Here is a 14,957-nt window from a genome sequence, read left to right as displayed (position 1 = left end):
GAAAATCTTATATTTTTTTAATTCCCTTTATTCAGAAATTATGCCCATGGCTTTTTTTCAACCAATAATCAACTTATGGATTGATCATGTTCCTGCATTGCATAACAATCTAATAAATTCAAATAAGAATAAATTGATTCATTCAAGAATATAAGTTTATTATTATTTTTCGAGCTAATTATTATCAATTATTATTTATTTATTGTCATTATAGTTTTTAAATTTTATTATTAAATTAATTAAGTTTATTAGACTCAATCAAATCAATAGTTAATTACTTTTTTTGTTTTCTTAGAAACACTTAGCTTCATCTATGCATTATTTCTTTACGTTGAATTATTATTTTTTGACTCGGCCCGTGGGACACCTTACTGAACGACATTATTTATTATGTGATTGTCTTAAAGGCCACTTGCAAACGACATTGTTTTTAAAAGAAACAAAATCATAGCTTGTGATTTGTGAAGTTAAATTACAATTGATCTTCCTGTAGTAACTGCAGCATACATTTCAGCAGTCTTATATATATATATATATAAAACATACGAGCCAGGCTCACAATCAAGGGCAGAGAAAAAAGACAAGACAAGGCAGGCAACAACTTATAGAAAGTCATATATATATATATATATATATATAACACATATGAGCCAGGCTCACAATCAAGGGCAGAGAAAAAAGACAAGACAAGGCAGGCAACAACTTATAGAAAGTCTTCGCTGCGTATGTACGTACCTTCATCCGAATATTATCGTTTTAGTTAAAAATGTCTATAAATTGAATTCCAATGTACTTAGAATAAGTTCCCAGCAATCTGAGTTGATTTGGAGATATGTGCAGAATTTTTTTAAAGCCACAGGCCATCAAGCCAGCTTTGGGCTCGTTCATGATTTGGTATATATGTCCATCTGAGGTCCCGTAATATGCGATACGATTGGTTGTACCCCAAATCCTTTTGATTTGCTCACAATAAAATTAAAGCATAGAAACCAAAAAATTCTTTTGAGAAAGCAACGTAAACGCTGAATACAAATATGTTGATACTTGATCGACTAGTCAGGACATGGAAATTACTAGGTTCCATGATCCAAAAATATGCCCAAAACTCGTGGTAGCTATGCATGCCTCTTATTATTCTTATGTTCATTTTTCCAGCTTGGAGTAAAATTCGCATCACATCACTCCTCATCCAATAATAAAATAGTGATTATTTTTCAAAATATTTTTTTAAGTAAATATATTAAAATATTTTTTAAAAAATAATTTTAATATTAATAAAAAAAATTAAAAACACTTTAAAAATTAATTTAAAATATTTTTTTTTAAAAAAAAACACAAACAAAACTAAATGAAGTTTCTATACCCCATCATTAGGTGTAGTGGATGGACCACGTGACCTTCAAAAAGCATGTCCCGAACCTGGATGAGGTGGGTGATAGTTTGGCGCTATAGCCACTAAGCCACACGGTAAGATCAATTCCATGCTCCAGTTTTGCCCTGAGAGTCTATGAAAGGTGAAAATATAGCTACATGCCATTAAGGGAAGGGAAACAAAACGAGAAATATAACTATGGCATAGATCATATATACTGAGAATTAGCTCGAGAAATAACTTAAATCATTGAATCATCATGTCAATAAGCAAGTCATCGGATAAATATGAATTAATTATTTTTATTAAAATAATATCGTTTATTTAAAAAAAAAAATCTTGAAAGTTAATCCAACCAGGTTTTACATGCTTCTCAGCTCAATTTTTTTCCAACCTCGTCAGGGTTTAACAACTTGTAAGAAATAAAATTGAAAAGACAGATGTTGGCAAGCACCTATTTTATAGGTACAGGTAAAGATGGGCTTGGCCCATTCCAATATACCTGTTCGACCCAAATTTGCACTCAGTAGCAGTAACACTCCTGGGCCCGAAATGATTTTAGAATCTCCACAAGGACTCCTACTTGTCTTTTCAACTGAAAGAAGAGAGCGAAAAGAGATTCTTGTCCTTTATAAAACACTCCGTTTCCATGAAATAGGTGTCTGGAAGTGACCAGGATAAAAACGTACACAAGCTCGTTAATTAGATTACTCCATCGCTTTAAATAATGAACTACGACAAACCTAATTTCATTAAAAATTATAATTCTACAACTTGTTCTAAATTTTTAAATCGTGTTAAAAATAAAAGTAATTGCGATAATAAAATAAAATAAGCCATGATAGAGTAAAAAACTATCTTCCCATTTTTATTCACCTGAGTTTATAATCAAACATGCCGAATAATAAATATTTGAAAAATAAGAATTTCTTCTTCTTTTTTAACAAAGCAGCAACTTGATATCTTTTTTTTTTATTATTTAAGTGGGGTGTCCGGGCCAGCTTACGCGCACCACGACTAATCATCACAGCCCACCAAACATCTTGCAAGTCTAATAAGCAGGTAAGGCACTGTGGAGGTGACAGGCGTACGCAGTAAAACTCGAACCCAGGTATGGAGAAAGAAAACAAACCCCTCTCATCACTGAGTTAGAACCTCACACGCAACAACTTGATTTCTTTTTTTTTTAGATTAACGTGGGTATCCGGGCCAGTTTGAGCGCACCACGACTAATCCCACGAGCCCTGAAGTTAACGACTATGTAAGCCTCCAGTGGCCATCATATGAGCAACTAAGGACTCGAACCTGAGACCACAGAGGAAGCAAACCCCTTGATCCCAAGTCCTTACCACTTGGCCACCACCTAGATAGTTGCAACAACTTGATTTCTTAGTTAGGCTAATGGATGTCTTTATGGTACTTGTTAAGAATTTCTTAATGCTCAAAATCAAATTTTATTATTTTATTTGTTATATGTTTTACTGTGACAGCTTAAAAATATATATCACCATGTAAAATAATACCCGTTTAATTTTTACAATTAATATGAGTTTGATATTTCATTTTTCTCACGCTATAGTCCTTATAACTTCGTTTTCCTTGTACTTCAATCCCTGGATGTTCAGAAAAATTTAATTTAATCCTTGAAGTTCCGGCGACGATTCAATTTAGTTTCTAAAATGTCCTCTTCTTAATTTTTCTATACACACAATTTCTATATTTGAGTCCTAAAACTTTATTTCCTCTCTTGTTTCAGTGCATTGATGTTGAAAAAGATCAATTTAGTTTTTGAAGTTTTTTTAAAAAGCTAAATTTGATCCTTGAAGATTTTATTTTTATATTTTTGTTCTTATATTTAAGTATTTGATATTTTTTCCTAAAGCTTCATTTTATTTATATTCCAATCCTTAGATGCTAATAAAAGAGAGAGGAGAGAAAGATTTTGGTTAGTCAAGTGCAAATAATAAAAAAAAATTGAACTTGGTTTAATAGTTTTGTATTAGGTAAGAATGTTGAATATATGTAGCTTTTCTCTTTAACTATGTTGAAAAAAAAAATCAAGATTCATAATTTTTTTTTTAATTTTTAAACTATTTAAAAATTATTTTAAGATTGAAAATAGAGTTATTAAGATTTATATGATGTTTTGTGGGTGTTTATCGATTAAAACAAGTTGAAGTATAGTTTTTAGAAATCCTATCTTAATTTAAACCTCAATGTTTTAGTTAATGAAATCTTATTTATCCAATAAATCACGTGTTGCCCATTTATTTTTTAAAAATTAAAAAAACTTAGATTTCCCCTTTAGGCCAAACCATAGGTCTAACCTTTTCGCCCAATAAAACTACAAAGATCAGGCATGCGAGTGTGGTCTTGTAAACCTAAATATATTTAAGTCATTCTATGAAGTTCAGTCATAAATGGGTTGTCATTTTTCTAAAGTTAGGAGCGCCAGTCTTCCCTTGTAAGTCTAAACGTGCACAGGCTATAGTTAGTTAGCCCTTGTTTTTTTATTTTAAAATAAATTATATTTAGACAAATAATTACAGTGACATTTAAAAAATCACTTGATTATATCATTTTCTTTAAATGAGATTATAGCTTTATATGATCATTTTTCAATTATTTTATAATTATATATAAATCTAATATATAAAATTTTCTTAAAAATATTGCAAATGAATATTCAGGAAGAGTAAAATATTTTCTTTTTGTTATCATAAATTTTGTATATAATTTTCATGAAATAATTATTCTTTTGTTTTTTCCCAAAAAGTGTCTAAAACTTATCAACACAAGAGTTTTATAAGATCATGATAAGTTTTTATTTAAAACATAAGGTTCTAATAAAAAAATCTTCAAAATAAGAAAATAAATGAATAAGAAAAAAGAGATTTTGACTAAAGAAATATATTTTTTGTCATGAATTTAAATTATTAAAACTCTTGTGAATATTAATTTTAATTAGATTAAGTTTATATTGAAAACTCATGATGTTAATCGAGAGACATGTTCTGTTAAAACATGAAAAATGCATAAATAATAAATGAATATTAAGAGTAAAGAAATTCATTTTTCTCTCAAAAACTTGAAGCCTTCAAATTAACTCTTGAAATATTTATTTTAGTTATAATAAAATTAAATGAAATTTTTTGATAATGGTCTCGTTGTCTTCGCTTGAATCTCTATTCCATAATTTATTACCTCTATTAATAAGTACAACTCTTTATAACTTAATTATAAGGATAAAATATTTATACATGTATCTATACTTACTTTTTGATTATTATTATAAATATCAACATATACCATTTTAACCTTTAATTGGCCTTTGCAATTCTTATTATAATTTATTAAGTCATATATTTTTAAATTAATTTTAGTAAACAAGGCATTATCTTTTTATTTTTTATTAACAAGTTTCGTGATAAAAAATGCTCAGCTCTTTTTTCATTAAAAATAATAATAATTCATGATCAGCATCTTTATTTTTTCGTTTTTCATTAAAACTTAAATGGAATCATGTCGATAGCATGCAGCAGGCATGATAACCAATATATTTAAATAATGCTTAATGGAGAATCTATTAACTAGGGTTAGCAGTGAAAAATCCATTGCAACGGAAGATGTTCCTAGCAGATCGCATATTTACCATTGCCAGTTTGTGAAAATTGTTTGTCTTATGAGATAAATGAGTCATCGTTCTTTTCATTATCAACTGCGACCACCTAGATCGTCCCTCACTCGAACCCAGCCTTCACCACCTTGACAATCACCCACGCCATCAATTCCCAAATCAACGACACAGCAAGCCACCTAGGTCCATGATGATGCTGCAAGGGAGGTCAATGATGAGGAGTGGCTTCGGCCAGGAGAGGAACGGCCACATGCAGGAGAGGGTGACAACTGTTGTGGAGACAGCTCCCAGTGGTGGTTCCGGTGGCGGGGATTAATAGTAGTCTGTGGCTTTTTATGGTTGATTCGAAGAATGTGGTTTTATGGCTTTGCGGTGGTGGCGAGGGGCAGCTGAGGTAGAATTTCTAGATGGCCAGAAAAGGTCAGGGAAAGAAAGAAACAATCGGGACATCCTAATTGAAGAATTGTGTCGGGGAATAACTCTAAAAAACGAAACAAAGTCGGAAGTGATGATCGTGCTAACATAGCTATCCTCATTTCGTGCGTGGTTTCATTCCTTTGTTTCGAAAGGACACGGATGGGGAAGGTGATCATGATGAATCTATCATAGCGAGCACAAAGAAGGAGAATTCTTGTAAAATAAAAATTCACTTTACATTATTAGGGTTTCAGCTTTAATGAAATCAAGAATATTATCTTTTATCTTCTCAGTAAATTAGAAAAGAATTTGAAAATCTTATATATATTTTTTAATTCCTTTTATTTAGAAATTATGACCATCGCTTTTTTTCAGCCAATAATCAACTTACGGATTCACCATGTTCCTACATTGCATAACAATCTAATAAATTCAAATAAGAATACAGTGATTCGTTCAAGAATATAAGTTTGTTTGATAGGCAAATTCAAGTTCTTATTTTCAATTATTTCTAGCTTAATATTCTATGACCATGTTTCTACATTGCATAACAATCTAATAAATTGACCATGTATGAATTAATTTGCAATTATTTTTAGCTTAATACCACTTGGATAGTATATTTTCTTGTCAAAAATCAAAATAGTTTATGAGCTCGCACACTCATTATTCGTTATTACCATAATCACAAAACAATAGTTTGGTTGTAAGAAGGTTTTTCCAAATTCTTACGACAGCATATAATAAAATGCTAAAATACATCCAACAATTCACAACTTGAAACTATTATCATGTTTCGTGGGATGATAATTGATGTGAATTTAATTTAGTATTATAAAATTCTTTAATCAGAAAATAAGGTGCGATTGAGGGACTTGAAATCTCTTATCCATGGATAATCACTGTCAAACCGATGACTTGATTCTCTAATAAAATAAATAAATATAATAGTTATTATTTTTTAAAAATTAATATAGACTTCCAAACATTACGGAAGTTCAGAGATGCTTAGTCGTAGTATTCACGACTTATCCAACAAAAATAGTCGGGATCGCCGCTAATATCTTAATTACAAATAAGAAGAAAAAATGACAGTAGACGTTAGTAAAAAAAAAAAAAGGGTCCACATCTGAGGCTATCGTCTGGTCTGTGGCCTTGTCTCGTTTGCGAGTGACATCAATAGACCACATTATCTCGCAGAACTGTTTGTAAAGAGTATAAAAACGGGTGTGGGACATACGAAGTTATTGATTGTATTTATATTTTAAAAATATTTTTAAAAAATTAAATATTTTATTTTAAATTAATATTTTTTTAATATTTTTAAATTATTTGGATACACTGGATCAAAAATAATTTTTAAAATTTTTAAAGATATTATTATTTAAAAAAAAAAAAACTTTTAAAAAAGAAGAATAATCATATATCTAACCAGCCTCGAAGGTTCATGTGCAAGTGAGCTGCAAAAACCAAGTGTGAGAGACGGAGATGGCATGGGAATGCATCTTTACAAGAAAAGGGAAAAGAAGGAAGGGGGTAAAAAGACAACGCAAAGAATCTGATATGCAAGTGGAGGCTTAGTCTACTGGAGTACTATTTATCTTTTCTGTTTTTTTTTTTAAGAAAAAAAGTGGGATGAGAACGAAATTTTAGGAATGAAATGAAATCACAAACACTGATTCGAGTGTCTTTTTGTGGGGGCTGTCTTCGCTTTCTCTGTCGTTTTGCATGCTTTTCTCTCCCACACACATCTTCTCTCTCTTTATTCATGCATTCATTGATATCAATGTACTGTGTAGCTGTTGTTGATTGAAAGACTTGGAAAGAGCCCAAAATTCAACATCAGAGTGCTCATTGCATTATCTGCTTTTATTTTAATTTCTTCTGTCTCTGACTTATCTGTCTTTGCACCATCCTCTCCATTTCTTCGACTTCTGCTTTCCCACAGTGCTTGCAGCTCTCTCTCTCTCTTTCTTTATTCTCTTTTTATCTACTTTCATCCCACTCCATAAGTGGCAAAATCTAAAAAAAAACCACTTTGATTACTCACACGGACTCTCTCTCTCTTTTCGCAAAACAGTTGTACTATGTCCTTGAAGCTCACTCGAGAATTTCAAGATACCATGTAAGGAACTTCAACCGCCTCCCTAATTATCGCTGCATATTATTTCGTCTTTGTACTTCCTTCTTTCGGTTTTTGATTATTTCTAATCTTTCATCGTTTCTTTTGTGTTACTCTAATATCATCTTTGTTTATTGGGTATGCTCTACATATGCTGATTCACCCAATCATTTAGTGTTTGTTTATGTTCTTCTAATGTATTGTTTTGTTAATGATTTTGGGTATTATTGATGGCCTGCAGCTGAGTTCAATTTTCTGTTTTTTTTTTTTTTATTAGAGCTGTTGATAATGAGGGCTTTTTGCATTTTTGCCTTTTCCTCTCCCTTGTTTTATAATTGATTTTGCACAGAATTGGAATGGTAATCTGTAATGCAATTTTTTTCCCAATAACTGAGGCAATTCCTGCTTCTTGCATGAGCGTAGAGCTTTCGTTCAGATTGAAACTGCATCAGACCATACAACTAAGAGATGTTTATCCTTCACTTTAACCATTATTTTCGACCTCTTCCAAAGGAGAAGGGGTTGTAGGCGCATTCTTAATTTCTTAAAATGCTTTTCCTAAATGTAGGATTACTTGGTTCTTAACTTAATTGGAATGCCCTTAAATGTAACCTAGTCATTACATGTTTTGAGATAGGGTGGTGTTGCAGTTCTATTTGTTTTAGGTATGGTAGGGATTGATATAATGGAAGCTGGCCACTTTTATCTATTCACAAGTTGTGGATCAAGTTAAGAGCCATTTGACATGTCAATTGAAGTAATTTTCTTGAGATAAAAGTTTGAGGAACTACAGATGATCTGTAAAAAATGACATAGTCTGGTTCTGGCAAAACATTAATTGAATGATGCCTCTGTTGTTGCGAAGAATTATATATGCATGATAGATAATGAAAATTCATGAATTTTGTGGGAGTTTTGGAGATCTGTGACTTTACCATGTGAGGTCAAGTCTGAATAGTTGTGAGATGCTCTGCAGTTCAGAGGTGCATGGTTTTTACTTTCCATCATTTGAAAGGTGTGATGCTACATGGAAAAGTCAATTGGGGAAATGGTTTTTTTACCTTAATTGCTCCCGTTTGAGTGAAAAAATAATAATCTTAAAGCTCCAACACAATGCTTTTGTATTGCAAAAACATTACAAAGTAGTCTAGCACAGACACATAAATACATGCATGTGAACTCTTATAACAGCGATATACAGATCACAGACACTAGGAATTAGGAATAACTAACCAGTTCAAGTGTTTACGGGGAACAGGGAGCGTCTACTAGTCAATACAGTGATTTGGTTAATGATTCGTTGGAACTGTGTGATGAAAAAGATCCTCAAAATAACTGATGTGAAATCAAAGCTAAAGTTGAGGTGCTTTGTGTGGGTCAAGCTTAATGGGAGTGAAATCAATCAAGCAAGTTCACAAGTGGCCGATGGACTTTCTAGAAATGAGGTTGTCTTCATGGAAACAGCAACAAGGCCTATGATCCCTTTTTTCCATCAGATGCTGCTAACTAGTCGAGGAAATTTTCTTAGAAAATTGATGCCCTCATTTAGAAAAGTTGAGGGAAGCTCTTATAGGATGATTCAATCACGTGTATTGTAGAGCTTGAGGTGACCTGCATTCAAGGAGAACAAACCGTGGAATGAAGTCATTGATCTGAAAGTCAGTTTGGCTGAAGTAATAAAAAGGACGGGTTTACAGGAAAGGATATATATAGGCTAAATATCAACCCTGGACATGACAGGGAAAAAAAAAAGGAATTCCTTAGATGGTTTGGCATGAGTCAGTTGAAACACATTTGAACACTTCAAACTATATTATTTACCTCCTGATTGAGATTTCATCTACTCTCCCCAGCTGGAGAAATTTGGCCTAAATTTTTGAAGTCATGAGATGTTGGCTTGAATGGTTCCAAAGTTATGTTCCTCTCCTGGAATGAGAGCTTTTGAGATGATGAGATCAGCCTTTTGTCCTGAATAAATAAATAAAAAGAATAAAAATAAAAAGTTAGCCTTTCCTGTGGTATTATGATATTCATTAAGAATGGAAAAGAGAAAAAAGATTTTGGTTGGTTGAATTGTTTGGATCACCTTAACAGGTCCACATTATGAATGATGTAATGATTGTTAATGGTTTTGAATTGTTCTGGAGTCTGGGGTGTGTTTAAGATGTGCAGGGAATTTTGGACAGGATTAGAGTTGTTGTGCTGTGATGTGCTTTTAGACAATTTTGTTGTGCTTTCAAGCTAGCAAACAGGCACTATTCCTTAATTGCTTTAGTAGATATGGTATCGGGATAGAACGAACCATATATATATCCGTTCCAATGTTTACTCTTTAAATTGTCACTTCGAGGCTATTAATTGAATCATTGTAACTGCAGGTGAAGCACTATCCAGTTATCAGCAGTTTTTCTGTGGTGGTACATATTGGCCCAAGTACTTCACTATATCACCCAGTCATGATACCTGCAAAATCCAAATTGGATTTCGAAAATGATTCAGAAGTTAGTAGCCAAGTAGCATCCAACTTATCTATGCATGCGCCGTCCCCCGATCCATCAAAGGAAAGCACCACCCCTTCTTCCTCTCTCACAGATCTCATTAAGCTTCAAGAGAATCCAGTGCCTGTTTCCCTTGATTTATCACTCCATTTCAACTCCAGTGAAATTGAGTTGAAGGGAACAGGTGAGACTAGCAGTGAAGTAGCTACCCATGCTCCAAACACAACTATCCCAAGAGTTTTCTCTTGCAATTACTGCCGCAGAAAGTTCTACAGCTCACAGGCACTTGGTGGTCACCAAAATGCACATAAGAGAGAGCGAACAATGGCAAAGCGAGCAATGCGTATGGGAATACTTTCAGATAGATATACTAGCCTGGCTTCTCTTCCACTTCATGGTTCTGCATTTCGGTCTCTTGGGATCAAAGCCCATGCTGCGATGCACCAAAATCTCATACAATCTCAAACGCCTGCTAATACAAGAGGTGGAGCTAGGTTTGGGCAAGGCTATTATGGAATGGCGATGTTCATGGAAGAAGATGATGTGGGTTCATATTGGCCTGGGAGTTTTAGGCAGGTTGGTGAGGATGTTGGTGGCAACTCGGGATTAGAGCTTGCTCAATGTCCAAATATGAATTTTGAAGCAAGGGCACCACCATCAAGGACAGATTCATCAGCACCTGATCTTACTTTGAAGCTCTGAATTCCATTTACTTGTTTGAATCTTATTTTTCTATTAGACATGCTACTCATAACAGTCTTCACTTTGTACAGTAAGATATGCATCAGCAACGCCTATGAGCTTTCTAATTTTCATTTAAACTTTGCTCTCTATCTCTTTATTGTTGTCAATTTTTTCTTATTGTTGTGTCGTATTTTTCTTTCAGGCATGCTACTTATATCAGTCTTCACTTTGTACAGTGAGATATGCATTGGAAATGGCTATGAGCTTTCTAATTTTCACTAGAACTGGGCTCTCCATCTCTTTCTTCTTGTCAATTTTTTCTCCTCCTTGTAATTTTACAGCACTAACTATGTTGTTGGACTCCTTATACACGTGAAATTTGGACGTTCAAATTAATGGAAAGTTCTTGCAATATATTTAGATCACAGTTTGTTTCTTCTTTATGGAATTAATGTGTCATCCTTCCTGTTCAATTTTTTCCCTGAATAAAGTTATGTATGGTGAAGTCGAATTTTATTTTGGTTTCTTGAAACACTTCAACTAGATATGCTGGCTTATGTTCAAATGGAAGCAAAATCATGGGTGCAGGTCATGCATTCCCATTACCTTAAGGGTCAGCCAATCACTGGTCGATTGCCATCCAGGGAGTGGGATCTCCCTACTTGCATTGCCATTCTAAATGCTTTCAGTTTCCTTCGAGATGGTTATACCTGCCGTGTTGGTGATGGGCACTGTATCTCCACTCCACACTACTTGGCATGATCACTGGGTCGGGGATGCTGTCTCGAAGCTTATGGTGCCAAATATCAATTTTCTGGATGATCGATCATTTTTTATGGTTGCTGACACACTACTTAAAGCTCTAGAACGTGGGACACGTTCCGACTTCATAATTCACTTCCTGGTGATCAGGATTTTATATCTGCTGTTCCTTTAGCTAATCCTCTGCACCAAATAGAATAGTAGAAAACTGGGAGGAATTTCCTCAGGTTCCTACTCCGCGAAGTCTGGTCACTAGTTGGTCATGAAGCTGCCTTGCCCACATTCCACGGGCTCTAACTCGAAGATTCTTTCCAACCAACGAGCTTCGTTATCATAGGGAGCTCACGCCTTCAGCTTTGTGTGCTCTTGGTGGAAAAGGATTTGAATCTCCAGTCCATCCTCTTCCTGATTTCTTTAATGGTACCTGGGATTCATGGCTGCTGATGAAGGTTTTTCAACCCTCCTATTATGTGGAGCTAGAGATTGTAGGAGCATTTGTTGTACCTGTTGGCTGGTTTGGTGTGCTCGCAACAAAGATGTGATGATCCAAGTCATTTTTGGTTTGGTGAATTGTTTTGACTTCGGTTTGGTGTTAAGAATGCACGGGAGTCGGACTCTGGGAAACAAGGCATCATGCTTTAAGGGAGCTAGAAAGCGCCTAGGGTAATCAATGTGTGGATTTTCTGGCGAAGCTTGGAGAAGCAAGTCCGGATCGATGATTCTCGTATTTAGGTGACTCCGCCTTCTGGGTTAATGCCTCAGCTGCAGGGGGGGGCTGCTTGTGTCTCGTTTTTCAAGCTATCAACGTTATTTGGCATAACATGCAGCGATGGTGATAATGATTTAAAATATTTTTTTGATTTTTTAAAAATTACTTTAATAGTAACACATTAAAATCAAAATAATCTAAAATTATATAATAAAATTTATTTAAAATAAAAAATTTAATTTTTTTTAAAAGTTTCGGAGCATGCTCAGACTTGCTGCTTGAGAAGGGGTAATTTAGAAAGTTTAAGCTACTGCTAATTAAGAATTACATAGCTTATCTATAAGAACTAGTAGAATACCCGTGCTCTGCTGCGTCCATACAAAGTTAATTTTTAATGTGAAAAAAAATTACGAAGAAGCTGTGAACACCCTTTTGTTATCATGAAAAATCCAATTTAATATTCGAAAGTTTACGCATGTATTTTATAAAATAAATAAATAAATAAATATTTTATCCTGTAAAAAATTAAAAAATTACGAACACTAACTAAAAACTAAAACAAGAAGTGAAAGGTTAACATGAAAATATTTGATTGTCACAAGCTCTTAAATTTTATTTATTTAATTATTTCAAAAAATCATTTTCTAGCATAATTTTTTTCTTCTCTTATTAATATATTCTAATATATTCTGTGAATATTTGTTTTAGTTATATTGTTTATTGGGTAAAAAGTAAAAGGTATAAAAAAAAAATTAACAATAAAAAATATCTTTTTAATAAAAACCTCTTTCTCTTGTATTTTTTTTACATTTTTTATTAGAATTATTATTTTTTAAATAACAACTTAACAGTTTTCTGTTAGAAAATAATATAAATCATATTCTAGAACTTCATCTAACAGCTTAAGCTTTTAAGTGAGATGGTCCTGTAATATGGTATTAGAGTTTTGATAACCAAACAGTCACGAGTTCGAATCTCATCATCTCTATTTATCTGATAAAAATTAAATACAAGATAATGTGAACCTGTGCAAGTTTCAAATTCAAAAGACTTTTATTTGAGGGGGTGTATTAGAAAATAATATAAATTATATTATAAAATTTCACTTAACAGCTTAAGCTTTTAAATAAGATGGTTGTAAGGAAAAATAATGAAATGATAATATACACTCACGAGTTAAGGAACTGGAATTAGTATTTATCATTCATCACACAAAACAAGGGTATTAAAAAGAACCAATAAATCAGCTTTCTAGACTATGGAGGACAGTGAAACAGGCCGGCAAAGTGATCACAGCTTTTGAAATTCCTTTTCCGAGATATGCTCTTGCAGTTTCTTTCATCGTGGTCAGAATAAAGGCCCCAATTTGGCTAGGCGAACATTGTTCCCATTGGCTTCAACCCATTCGGAGACCTGGAACGATTTTCATCTCCTTTTGTGCTTGAGGATCATCGAACCTCCTATCGATCAAACGCTTAGTTCAAAAAACTGTATTGCTTGGATTAGTCGCAGCCTGACGTTTTGGTGGAGTGCCCACAAGCAACTCTCCCTCTTGGGTAAAGGCAACAGCTGAAGGGGTTGTCCTAGGCTTTTCAGCATTTTCAATAACTTCAGAACTCTGTACACACAGATATGGAATGAATTAGAAAAAAAACGAGAGAGGAGATGAATTTGTGCTATCCCAAATCAAATACCAATAAAAAAAAGCAAAACGAAAGAAACACAATGACCAAAACCTCAATAAGCTACCTGAAAGATCTGGACAAACCAATCCAGTTTTGTCTGAAATTAGAAGGTTCCCACGGCGGCTTCACATTATTAGTCAACTGCGCAACAAATAAAAACCAAAACTCGGGCTTTTCGCAACCCTAACCACAGCTCTCAAGCAGCTTTTAACAACGCCATTTCTCCAGTCCTGTTGAGCAACAGGTTTATTATCAACATCTTTATTACCAATACAAAAAAATTGAAACACATTGGTAATCGAACAATCATGTTCACATTTATCACTCTGTATATCAATCTTTTCTCCCTTTCTCATTGAACGTTCAAACCATGAGAGAACCTGCATTTAAAACATTTTGTTCATTACTCCACTTTAAAAACCTCACTGACCATCTACTATTGATCAACGCTTGATTAGTGAAGCTATTAGTATATCTCCCACCAAAATATAACAAAAGCTAAAGTTCAAATAACATAAAATTAAATTAAAAGATGAAAAATGAGTAATTACCAACAAGAACTTTGGGTGGGCTAATATCAGCTTTAAACAATTCATTTAGCTCCATCTTTTCCTCTTTCTTTCTCTTTTTTTCGTTTTTATTTATTCAAATAAAGCCCTGTTTCAATCCCCACACATTCCAAAGTCCTCGAGCTTTCTATGATTGAACCACGACTTTATCAACACATATTGTAGCTGTTTAAGACTGTGGTTCAACTTATTTTTTATTAAAATTTAATTTTTTTAAAATTATTTTTTTTAGTATTTTTCAATCCTTTTGACGTAATGATATAAAAAATTAAAAATATATATATTTTGATAAATGAAAATAAAGTTTAAACCGGCAACCATGGGATTGGGCACTCCCAACTTTAATTCTCCTAAAAAATGTAAGACTTTAAACGACAAAAATCAAATCCATGAAATAAAATTAGCAACTGGGCTTATTAAAAACACATCTTCAACCACCAAAATCATCCTCTTAACTCTCCACTTCACTGCACACACACTCTAATTAAATGTCAAAATTACA

General features: G+C 33.3%; 1 protein-coding gene across 1 annotated transcript; it reads left to right on the top strand.

Moving 5' to 3' along the window:
- The first annotated feature begins 7,457 nt into the window (after positions 1 to 7,457).
- On the top strand, positions 7,458 to 11,155 carry LOC105123727 (zinc finger protein 4-like). Its single transcript, XM_011023433.1, has 2 exons — positions 7,458 to 7,551; positions 9,927 to 11,155. The coding sequence occupies exon 2, from the start codon at positions 10,005 to 10,007 to the stop codon at positions 10,746 to 10,748; it is 744 nt and encodes a 247-aa protein (XP_011021735.1). The 5' UTR covers positions 7,458 to 7,551; positions 9,927 to 10,004; the 3' UTR covers positions 10,749 to 11,155.
- The last annotated feature ends 3,802 nt before the right edge of the window (positions 11,156 to 14,957 follow it).

This window comes from Populus euphratica, unplaced genomic scaffold, assembly GCF_000495115.2.
Source record: "Populus euphratica unplaced genomic scaffold, PopEup_1.0 scaffold9.1, whole genome shotgun sequence".
Lineage (NCBI taxonomy): Eukaryota > Viridiplantae > Streptophyta > Magnoliopsida > Malpighiales > Salicaceae > Populus > Populus euphratica.
This window is presented reverse-complemented; position numbering and strand designations above follow the sequence as displayed.